This window comes from Capricornis sumatraensis, chromosome 10, assembly GCF_032405125.1.
Source record: "Capricornis sumatraensis isolate serow.1 chromosome 10, serow.2, whole genome shotgun sequence".
Taxonomy (NCBI): Eukaryota; Metazoa; Chordata; class Mammalia; order Artiodactyla; family Bovidae; genus Capricornis; species Capricornis sumatraensis.
Genome location: NC_091078.1, coordinates 56,589,339 through 56,601,595, shown reverse-complemented (window position 1 = coordinate 56,601,595; position 12,257 = coordinate 56,589,339). Strand labels below are relative to the sequence as shown.

Here is a 12,257-nt window from a genome sequence, read left to right as displayed (position 1 = left end):
GAGGTGGGGGCAGAAACCAGTTGATGGTCACCAATTCAGTGGCCTTGCCAATATCCCTATCTCGATTTTCATAAAAGAAACCGCTAAGACCCAGGCAAGGCCATGAAGACCGAAGTTGCTGGCAGTTCTCTCTGGCTGAGTCCCAGGGGAACTATTTGTTTCATTCCAATGGACTATTTAACTTGGCATCTTCGTCGGTGTTCAATCAGAAATCCCTGTACGTGAAGTTTCCTATCTAAGTTTTGACATATAAACACTTCACATGCTCAGTTAACGCAATAAAACTTGGATATGGCAATGACATGCTTTGGGGTGAGTGTTCCCAGATCAGAGCTCTCCCAACAACCTGGAAATGTGGGGATACAGGTGGCGGTAGTGGTAAGGAACCCGCCTGCCGATACAGGAGACGTAAGAGATGCGGGTTCAGTCCCTGGCTGGGGAAGATCCCCTGGAGAAGAGCATGGCAATCCACACCTGTGTTCTTGTCTGGACAATTCTATGGACAGAGGAGCCCAACGGGCTACAGTCCATGGGGTCACAAAGAGTCGGACACTATTTAAGTGACTGAGCGTGCATGCACATGTCTCTATTACCAACAGAACTGCACGTGTCTTGGTGATTTCTTACGTGCACCTTACAAAGGATGTCAACCAGTGAAGACCAGAACCCTTTGGGGTTTTGTCTCTCTTACAGTGAGGCCAGGAGACAGAACTCTGACCAGATTCTGGTCACACAAAAGCAGAAGTGGACAGGGGGTTTCCTGAGTCAGAACCTTCCTTTAAGCGTGGCTCCAGACACAGGGGTAATGCAAAGACATCCTTTGAAAGTCTGGGGTCATGTCCTTTCCTGCTGTAATAATGGAGAAGTCAGAGGGACAAGAATTTCTCATTTCTTTTGACAAAAGCAGAATAAGACATCTAAAGGGAGTAATGGTCTATTTCAAAATCAGCAAGATGATGATGTGGGTAAAGCTGGAAGATGGTGAAACAAGAGGGCACAATGAAGGATGGATGCCACCGCAATTCAAGGAGAGGACGAGAAGAGCCTGGAGGGAAATGAACAGCAGCTCTGTAGCTGGGAGGGGAGACAGCTGGCCCTTGGCCCCCTCCTCAGGAAGCCCCGCTGTGTCAGAATGAGGACACTCGAGCTGATCTGCTGGTCTGTGCTGCAACCCACATCATCACATCCTCGGGAAGTTTCCCTTTCATGCCACCACTCTCAAATCTGCTCCCCCAAACCTGCCCACAACTCAGGCAGAGATGGGCAGCCATGACAGCTATCATGGAAACCAGGAGGGTTCTGAGAAGGAGAAAGGGCACAATTATGGACGGCTGGTTACTCCAGGACGACCGGCATCAGCTGGGTCTGTCCTGGACGCAGGCAGTGGAGGTGGGGACACAGGGAGCAGAGGGGAGGCACAGTGACTGCTGAACCTGAAGACACTCTAAAAACGGGGTGACAGGGGGTTCAAGGCCCACAACTCACTTTAAAGAGTCCTTAAAAGACAGTAGTTATCTAAGATGAGAGATGTGCTAACAAACCTCAGCGTGATCATCATTTCACAATATATATGTGTATCAAGTCATGCTGTACACCTTTAAAGTGTTATACATCAGTCACATTCAATAAACCTGGGGCAGGGTGTGGGGGGAGAAGGAATCCTTAATTTCATGCTTTCAAGCCCAGCATACTGGAAGGGGAGGAAAGGGAGGGAGGGTTTTCCACAGGAAAACTCACCCACTGATTTTTTTGGAGAAAGAACTGAAACGTTAGGCTACATTTACCCCTACTTGCTCTTTGGAACTCTTTTTCTCAGAAATGGCATTGGGGTTATTTCTTTTCTAACTTTAGAGGTGCTTGGAAATCCTTTTTTTTTGCGGAATCACTCACAGACTTTTTCCAGTGTTGTTGCTTTGGGGTTTTGGAAATGTTAAAATAACACAGGCCAGCATAGTTCCCGGGGGAAGGCAGTGCTGCTCTCAGGGAAAAGCTCACAGAACTGGGTCGGGTGATGTACGTTTTATTGAAAAGGTTATGACAGTTATATACTAAGAATACACATGAAGGCTGTTAAAACTGCAAAAATTAAAAAAAGCTCTACTTGTGAGTGGGACTTTTGGAACTCAGAATATGATTCCCCAGCAGAACAATATGCGACGGTGCCAGGCTGGCAGGAGGCAGGTGAGACACAGCGGGACCGGAACTGGGGCGTGTGGCCCACCCAGGAAGGAAACAGTCATCTTCCACGCGCCCCCTCCCGACTTTTCTTAGGGTAATGATAGGAATGTCAAAAGGTGATTCTACCTACCTCCTCAAATCTCCCTCCCAAGTCCCAGGTATTCTGTGCTTCTTCCCGGAGCTCACTAAGGCCTCCACCAAGACAAGCCTTCAAATCACCCCCTTCACTTCCTGCCTGAACTTGCCTCCTCTTAGTGCAGCCAGTCTCACCAAACAATCCTGCCAGCCGAAGCCAGGCTAAGGTGTGTACCACTGATAAGCCCATGAGAAATGGTACTTGTTGATCAAAGGAATCTCTACCTGGCTTAATTTCAGAACATGGTACAATATAATGGAAACTTACAGGAAGTGGGGAGAGAATTAGCAAGAGGGTAAGGATAACAAGATGACACAGGCAGATAAACCTTGCCAGGACTAATTTCAGGGCAGCCTTCCCCAGCTATTTCTATTTCAAAGTCCTAAAAGGAACCGGGTGATCTTTGTTTGGTTTTTGTGGGGCAACGGTCCCTATGGCAATGAGGGCAGAGGGCTCGGGATGTGAGAAGCAGGGGCAGCTTTGGGTTGATGAGATAAGGGAGAGGGAGAACCACTTGTGTGCAGGCCTCCGCTGAAGATAATCGGCCATATATCTGTACTCAACAATGCGTGATCTTTCTGGAGTTGGGAGAAAGGCAGACAGAGAGGGACAGGGAGGCAGAGAGATAAAGGCAGAGAGAAGCAGGGCACACGGTCCTCCTGAGGAGTATCTGAACCATAGACAACCTTTAAGACTTCTGTGCTACAATTTGGTCATGTACAAACTCATCTTGCTACCTGTCTCTACAACATGCATGAATCCAGGATTCTGCAGGTCACACACGATGCTGAGAAGGTCAAGGCTCCAACATGCAGTAGAACCAACATGTAAATGCAGGGCACAGACAGGCCTTTAAGCCAACTTTGTACATAAGAACTGATTCCCACATGATGATACCTCACAAACAAACAAAAAGACACTAATCCCAAGGATCTCACCTTTTTACCTGAAGCTTGAAAAATCTTAATTAAGGTGCCTGATCTTCGGTCAGCTCTAAAAATATAAACCTATGGAAGGAAAAAGAATCTAGGTAAGATGTGTCCAGTGACCAGATATTTATCAGCATTCTCTTGGGGGTCCTATTTAAAGGCCTGAACAGACACACAAGTTTGCCTACACTAGCTGATGACAAGTTACTTTACCCTTTACAAAGAAAGTGTCCTTTAATCCTGAGGCAGAAATCACCCCCATGCCTCCTGAACCACATCATTTACGGAGGCTGTGCCTAGTAAGACCCGAGGAGCTTCCAAATTGCTACCAAAAAATCAACTCCTGGGAGAAATATTTCTTCCTTGATACATTTCCTTCACTCCAGTTAGTTAGGGCCTTAGCAGGTGTCACAATAAAGTCAGCCCTTGGTGTCAGTAAATGGGGCCCAGAACCCCTGGGATAGCAAAATCCATAGATGCTCAAGCCTTGTATGTAAAACAGAATAGTGTTTGCATATAACCTATGTAGTCATCTCTACAGTACCTAGAATATCTAATACAATATAAATACTATGTAAATAGTTGCAAATACAATGTATAAATACATTTGTACAGCAAATTCAAGTTTCGCTTTTCGGAAATTCCTAGTTTTTTTTTTCCTATTTTCATTCACGGTTGGTTGAAACCACAGGTGTGGAAACACAGATACGGAGGGCCGACTGTGTGAGACAGAGGGGTAGATGGGAGTATTTTAGACAAAGCAGTTTTCCAAAGTGGTTCCATAGAACATTAGTTTCAGGATAGCTGCTTGGATAAATATGAGTTTGGTTTGGGAAATGACAGAATTAAACAAATTCCTTTACTGGAGGCTTTAGCATCGACATGTACACCGATGAATCTCCACCACAGTGAGGACTATTTGCACAGAACTTCCTAAATGACATGAGTATGTAAGTTCTTTTCCAAGTGGCATCTTAAAGGAAGAACAAATGTCCCATAAGAATCGGTGCTGGGGAGCCTCCCGTGGGGTAAGGAATCGCCATCTTACTGCAAACGCTTTCTTGCCCTGACACTAGAAATGATGACCACCAAGATCCTGGAGGCCAGAGATCCATCCTGGGGTCCTTAGGAAGCAAGTGTGTACCCGTTCCCGTGCCTGGGAATATGGAACGACTGCCAGCTTTGCTAACTATGACCGGTTTCCCCAGTGCCTCTCATGTGCTCTGGCTGAAAGCAGCAGTTTCATGCTTGCCTTTGTTAACTAGATCCACGATGCCCTCTGTCTGGTTCTATCAGTTTTAAGTACCACTCTCATCCTAAGACTTGACAGGGACTACACAGTTATCCCAACCATCTGAAGAAAAGACAAGACAATTAGATCAAGTTTTCTTGACTGGTGATTTAAAACCACCTGGTGATTTAAAATTAATTGGTGATTAAAAAAAAAAAAAAACCACGCTGTTGTCACCACCAAGGCATCCGTATCGCTGTGAACTGGGAGGCAGGCATGAATGCCAATGCTACAGAGATGCCTGGTCACACACAGCTCCTCATAGAAGAGATTATCTATATGGGGACAGCTCTTGGCTCTGTCCCTCCATCGTGTAGAAGAATTCATGTGGCTCAGAAAGACCTATGCCTTGCTTGAAGTTGTAAGAGTTCATTTGTCCACCTCCCCTGTACTCAGGCCCTGGATTTTTATCTGACTTCGTTTGCAAGGAAAATGACATCTGTGTCAACAGGAAGGGAGGCACATGCTCCAGAAACATGAGTGGCAACTTCTAACTCCTGCCGAGGAGGATTCGGGAAAATAACCCTCATGAACGCCCAGCAGTCACGCCTCATCTGCTGATCAGATTGACATCCTAGCTGAAGGCTCCGGTTAACAGTGGTCTCGGTCCATCTGGGCCTCTCCAGAATCCACTTTTCCAAGACCATGGAGATACAACCAGATTCTATCATGTGTCCACCCCTATGGATAAGACTAAAGACCATTCCTCTGTTCAGTCTTACCTACAGAAAAACTCCAGAGCTCGTTAAAATGCAGATTCCTGACTCATCTAGACTGACTCAACTGGATTTCCTTTAGCCTGGAGCTAAAGATCCAATAAGCACAGTTCTCCATATCCCAGGCCCCACAGATGCCATGATTCCCAAAGGGATTCTGACGGCCCTATATACATGGAGTCTTTTCTACACTCTGGACAGACGATTTAGGGAAACAGGCCCATATATTCCCACTCTACCTTCTGGGCTGAACCAATCTTGTTCTAAAACATTGGAGAAAAACAAAAAATATGAGAAATCCAGGCCTAAAAATAAAGAAATCCCCAAAGATATCTGGGACTAGACTTGGCTCCATTAAGGCAAATTTTGAAAGGGTTTGGGAAAGGGGAGGGATTGAGGTTGGGCAGCACTAGATACCATTTCTTTGGTGGATGCCATGATGCCAGGGGACAACCTTAATCATTTCTCAAATAATACAGAGTCAGTCGTGTAAAACATTCTCAGATGACAACATGTCAAAGACAGAGAAGTCTGGAAGCAGTGTTCACACTCTGAAGAAGCCGTCAAATTAAATTCTCAAAAGAGGCCGAGTGAAGACAGGTGATTCAATATGTCCCCATTATCCAGCAGCATGTTCACATCAACGTGAGCTGATACATCTCTAAAAAGAGGCAGTGCGCTTCCCCTGCTGGCCCCATGCTAGTTCACACACTCTCCTCCTCACCTTTCCGATGCCTTCATCCTGCGGGGCACCTCCTACCACGTCAGTGGAGGACACGTGAGAAAAGTGGCCGGCAGTAACTGCGTAGCCTGCAAAGGACAGAAACCAAGGATGAGCTTGAGAAAGAAGAAAAAGACCCATCAGAAGACAGTGCCTCTCAACCATCCTTTATGTGGACAATTACGATCCAGTTATTCTCGGAACATAAACTGCACATGTGCTCAGTCGCAAAGTCGTGTCTGACTCTCTGTGACCCCACGGACTGTAGCCCACCAGGTTCCTCTGTCCACGGGATTCTCCAGGCTAGAATACTGGACTGGGTGGCCTTTCTCCTCCAGGGGGTCTTCCTGACCCAGGGATCAAATCTGAGTCTCCTGTGTCTCCTGTACTGGCAGGCAGATTCTTTACCACTGAGCCGGGAAGCCCCAGGAACAAATGGCAGCTGTCAGCCTTCTCACTGCGGAATGGCTCATCTCACAAAAAGACACATTCACAAGGACCCAGGGCAGGAAAGAGTGTTCTCTGAGTGTCCTCTTTTGAACAGGTGCTATGCTAAACATTCTACATCTGTTTTTTTTTGTTGTTGCTCCTTTCTAAAATATAATTCTCATACAGTAAATTACACACATCTGACGTGTAGAATTTAACAAGTGTGGACACGTGGACACAACCATGCAGTCACCACCCAGAGTGACTATAACCAAAGAATCCCTCTGTCCTTCTCCCAATCACTACCCGCTACAGGTCACCCCATTCTGATTTCCATCACCATGCATTACTGTGCCTGTTCTAAACATCACTCAGTATAACATCTGGGGACTGCACTGGTGGGCTGCTGGCTGAGACTCCACGTTCCCAATGCAGGGGGCCCAGGCTCAAACCCTGGTCAGGGAACTAGATCCCACATGCCGCAACCAAGATTCGCATGCCACAACGAAGAGTTTGCATGATACAACTAAGACTAAGCACAGCCAAATAAATAAAAATAATTACTTTTTAAAACCCATAACATCTGTGAGGTTTAGCACATGCTGCTGAGTGTAGTGGCAGTTTCTTTTTATGGTTGAGTAGGTTCACTTTTATGACTATGTCATAATGTCTTTATCCTCCTAAAGCTGGGCACTTGGGTTCCTTCCTGTTATTTCAACTTTATTGTGAATAAAACTGTTGTGAAATTCTTACACAGGTCTTCAGATGGCACTGATATGGGCACGGGGACTAAACATGGGTAAGCAATGTGTCCAAGGTTACTCAGCAAGATTCAGATCCAATCTGTGTGTCTCCCAAGCTCCTGTTGTGAGCCATTACACACATCCCTTCCTAAGAAAAGGGAGAAAAAAGCTTACAGTTGGATAGGATAGCTGCGCAAAGAAACTGGAGGCAAAAGGAATCTAGAAGTAAAGGCAAAAGTTGTCTGAGCTTGGCCTCAGCGTCTCCTGTTTTCTGAGCCCTGTTGCAGCAGAAACCCTGTACAGGTTGCCATGTATTCTCCAGACCTTTTCCTCAGCCACAAACCCTAGTGCTATGATCATAAGATGCTTCCATTTTGTGTAATGTCATACTGTGATCAATTCTTACTCACCAGGTGACTGATTTCTCTCAGACTGGAGGTTCATATCCCCTAACAGCATGATCAGTGCCCACAGAGCTTCACGTGACTCTGTGTGCATGAGCTTCTAAAGCATGAGGGCCTCTGATGGGCACACAGGGAAGAGCCACAGGCCCTAAGGCTCAGAGGGGCTAACCCTGACACTAAAGCCATGTCCAAACTGGGCTCTTTTCCGTCTTCTCGTTATTCTCTGATATAATAAACATGTGCTGCCCCAGGCACTATACCAAGACCTGGAAATGTCAGCCAACTCCCCTCCTCAAGGAGCTCCCAGTCCCAGGGAGAGGTCACACCACCGGACTGTGCTGTCTGCTGAGCACCTAGACTCTGGGCTCAGAAAGTACAGGCTTAACCTCCGCTCTGCTACTGATGAACCATGGGACCTTGGCAGAGTAAATGACTTCTTCACCTCGGCCTCTTTACCTATAAATAACGGCTGCCTCATAAGATTGTTCCAGGAATTAAATAATATGCAGAGCCTGACATGACATGGAGTAAGTCTTCAATAAATGAGAGCACTAAGGAGCTGGGAGCACAGAACAATCAACGCCTCAAAGACTCTGAGTAAAGGTCTCAGAGCCTGTGTTACTGGCTAAAAAACTTGTAGTTAGAAGGGGAAAAGGCAAGTCAGCGAGTTCCTCCTGCCAACTCATTAGTGAATCTCTATGCAAAAGGTGGTCAGGGGCTCCCCCAGATTTGAATTAAGTGTAATAAGTGAAAGAATGTTGTTTTCTCATCATTAGGTCTTGCTAAATTTAGCTTCATTTTCAGCCCAAATTGCAGCATTTAGGGCCTGAATTAAAGAAAACAAGCATGTCAAATTGTCTTATACACAAGGCAAAGACAGCCCCTCTCTGTTCTCTAATAAGCACGGGCTTGTCCCGGGTCATTCTGGCCTGGTGGCTGCTCACGTAAGTTGTGTATATTTTCTTTCCAGAGGATTAAAAGGGTTGAGAAACAAGAAAAGTTTTTCTGAGCCTTTAATTAAACTTTAGGATTGGAGTGCCATCCGTCATGCTCATGTCTGGTTCTTATTATTGCTATCTGCAACCAGTCTTGTGACCAGGAAGCAGAGACCTCATCCACAGGAAAGTCCTAGAAAACCAGAATTCTCTTGCATTCATCTTGTATCTAATCATCTGAACCCGAGTATTTGCTACAATAAGAAAAGAAAATGTTTGCTTCTTTGGAGGTTCAACTGTCAGCTTTTTAATGAAATCACACAGTTTGAATTCAGTCCCCTGTCTTGTTCTCTTTTCTGCCTTCTGTGTGTGTGGCTCAGTGTTGAGGTATCCTGGTTAAAAGTGCAAAAACTAGAACAACAGATGCAAAAGCCCAGGAACTCTGCTTCCCACCAGGAAAGCGGCCACTGGCAAGCTTGGTGGCAGTCTCTCCCACTTCCCCTTTCCTACCTGTCGTCCCCCTGAGCTACTCACCCAGGTAGGTGTATCTCCTGTTCATGATCACTTCATCATTCAGTTTGAAATAGGTGTTGTCCGTGAGGTTCAGCACTTTGACTGTCCCAGACCAATAAAATGAGCCTGGGGCGCCCATCACCACCAGCTCCTACGAAAGAGAAACCCAAAGGTGAAAAGGGAAGGAAACTGAAGAGGGGATAGAGCAGTGTGGTGAGATCCACAATCACAACAAGGAACTCGTAATACACTAAAGATGCCCCATGAGAACTTTCTTTATGAGCAACACAAAAAACTCACATTTATATTATTGACAACTGCTAAGATATGGAAGCAAACTTAATGTCTATCAACAGATGAATGGGTAAAGAAGACGTGGTACATACAGACAACGGAATATTACTCAGTCATAAAAAGGACAAAATTTTGCCATTTCCTGCAACAGAGGCCATTATGCTAAGTGAGATAAGTCTGACAGAGAAAGACATCATTAAGTCTTTCCTTCCCCTGTAGGAAATCCTTTCTCTTTTATTATACTTTCTAAGAGTTGACTCACTGGAAAAGACTTTGATGCTGGGAGGGATTGGGGGCAGGAGGAGAAGGGGATGACAGAGGATGAGATGGCTGGATGGCATCACTGACTTGATGGACATGAATCTGAGTGAACTCCGGGAGTTGGTGATGGACAAGGAGGCCTGGCGTGCTGCGATTCATGGGGTCGCAAAGAGTCGGACACGACTGAGCGACTGAACTGAACTGAAAGTATCTATACTGTAATAAGAAATAATAATTATTTTTCAAACCAAATCATTGACTTTTCATTCAACAATATTCATTAAGCATCTTTTACTAGGTATGAAAGCTTTTACCAGTTCCAAATATCATTCAAGTCCCTTTCTACAACATTCCCTGGGTAAGAGAACATGGAAATGTACAAAATACTTTAGAGAATACTCTGTCCTAAAGGGTTACAATGAAGACAGGTAGAGGCCTTCCAGGCTCATGGAGACACCAGACGCTGCACAGGTCACACCTCTCATGGCTGACACGCAGCCACCCACCCCTGGCCTCTAGAGTCCCCACACTGTTAATACTTCAGAAACATCATTCCTGGCTGGCCCTTCCCTGCAGAGCTGAAGCTGCTGGTTTCCAACGAGTTCTCAGAGGCTAGATCCTGCCGGAAGAGGTCTGAGTTTCTGATGGCAATTCATAAAGTGACACTGAATTAATTCCAAGAGTAAATGTCTGAAAAAAGCCATAGCCATCTAAATGGAAGAGCAGAGAGAGGAGGACAGAGAAGGCAGAAAGAAGAGCACGTGTGTGGCAGCAGCAGGACAATGCTTTAAGCAACACATGTTTCGTGGGCAATTTGGGTAACAGCTTTAACAAAGCAGCATGTGAGCATCACTGGAAAGAAAGCCACTAGACTCCAGCATGAATGGTTTGCTCTTGATAATTCAGGAAGGTGTTGACTAAGAATGACCATTGAGAAGCACTTCATTTTAAGGTTCTAAGATCTTATCCAGGCTTCCCTGGTGGCTCAGATGGTAAAGAATCTGCCTGCAATCCAAGAGACCTGGGTTTGATCCCTGGGTCAGGGAGATCCCCTGGAGAAGGGAATGGCAACCCATTCCAGTATTTTTGCCTGGGAAATCCCATGGACAGAGGAGCCTGGAGGGCTATTGTCCATGGGGTCACAAAGAGTCAGACACAACTGAGTGACTAACACTTTCACACTTTCACTTTCTGGGGTATCTCACTGTTTTATAAAAATATATCACTTTCTGCACTTAGGATACATCTCTAGGAAAACACAGGCAGTGCACGCACTCATTCATTCATTCTCCTTTTACTTATCTGTTCTCTGTAAGGGACTGTCCAAGTAGTAGCAGGAGCATGAGAAAGACAAATGATCATCAGAGCAGAGAGACCTTCTCCTTGGCCTTGAGCTCAGGAAGAAATCTGTAATCAGTGCCCAAACACTGGGCGCACAGAAGGTCATAATGAGCAGTATCCCCAGGGCCAACTGTACACACAGTGTAGAACTTTCTCCACCGGCAGTCTTTCCTGGACCAAAGCTCTGAGCATCAACAGAGATCTGAAAGGCTCTTCGGGACACCAGGCAATGGAGGTGCTGCTTTCTGATAATTCAGATCAATCCAGGGCGAAAGTTAAGAAATGTACATTGAACGTATCACTGCATCCCCTCTCTCAAACATTACAAAGAGGATAAGATAAAGCCATCTCTCTCCTCAAAAACATTTAAATGAAAAGCATTTGAGTTTTTTTCCCCCTTTCCTCTTAGTGTTCAAGAGGAAATTCCCCTGCAGTTCAAATTATTAATAGATAAACTGAGGCCCAGCCTGAGACCCTCAGAGCTGGGGGTAGGAAAACAGTGTCTCCGTGGGACTCCCTCCTATTTGGCTTTTTCCATCTGCTGTGGGTGCAGCCTGGGCCCTTTTGCCACTGTTCACAAGTGCCAGGAAAATGTGATCAATGCTTGGCTCCTCACCACCCAGGAAATAGCCAACACAAATGTAACACACAGAAGTATGAGCTCCTCATAAAGTCCAAGGTCACCCCTGCCGAAATCCCATCAATAATCAGCGTGGGCCTTTCCACAAAGGGCAGAACCTCCCAGGTACCTGGAGCTACCCAAGATTTACTGCTGCTAAGTCACTTCAGTCATGTCTGATTCTGTGCGACCCCATAGATGGCAGCCCACCAGGCTGCCCCGTCCCTGGGATTCTCCAGGCAAGAACACTGGAGTGGGTTGCCATTGCCTTCTCCAATGCATGAAAGTGAAAAGTAAAAGTGAAATTGCTCAGTTGTGTCCGACTCTTAGCGACCCCATGGACTGCAGCCTACCAGGCTCCTCTGTCCATGGGATTTTCCAGGCAAGAGTACTGCAGTGTGGTTCCATTGCCCAAGATTTAAGCTGCCAGGCATTTCTCAGTGCCCTGCAGATTGGCACAGGCAGGGAGGCAAAAGAGTCCTCAGGACCTGTGACAAAAATCTATGCCAAACTAATTTCCACCCAAAGGTCCCCAGGTTCTCATGGTGGTGTCCCAACGCTGGTGGGGCTGGGCTGTCTTCTCACACTGCTTAGAAGTATCTATCTCTGTTATCCTAGGCTGCAAAAATAAACATGTTCCCGGAAAGTTCTCTTCTTGTCCTCAATGCTGGGCTAAAATTCATGTGATGTCCACAGCTCAAACAGCTTTGATAACCAGGGTCACTGATCTTCAAGACAAGCAGTCGC

The 12,257-nt window shown here is 46.0% G+C and overlaps 1 protein-coding gene across 1 annotated transcript in view; it reads right to left on the bottom strand.

Moving 5' to 3' along the window:
* The window catches only part of ITGA9 (integrin subunit alpha 9), a 367,113-nt gene that overhangs the window by 301,478 nt on the left and 53,378 nt on the right, over positions 1–12,257 (bottom strand). The window contains exons 6-8 of the mRNA XM_068981673.1: positions 9,017–9,146; positions 5,975–6,060; positions 3,253–3,321 (exon numbers count right to left, since the gene is read on the bottom strand). Of these exons, the coding sequence (XP_068837774.1) occupies positions 3,253–3,321; positions 5,975–6,060; positions 9,017–9,146 (285 nt within the window). The remainder of the gene's footprint in view (positions 1–3,252; positions 3,322–5,974; positions 6,061–9,016; positions 9,147–12,257) is intronic.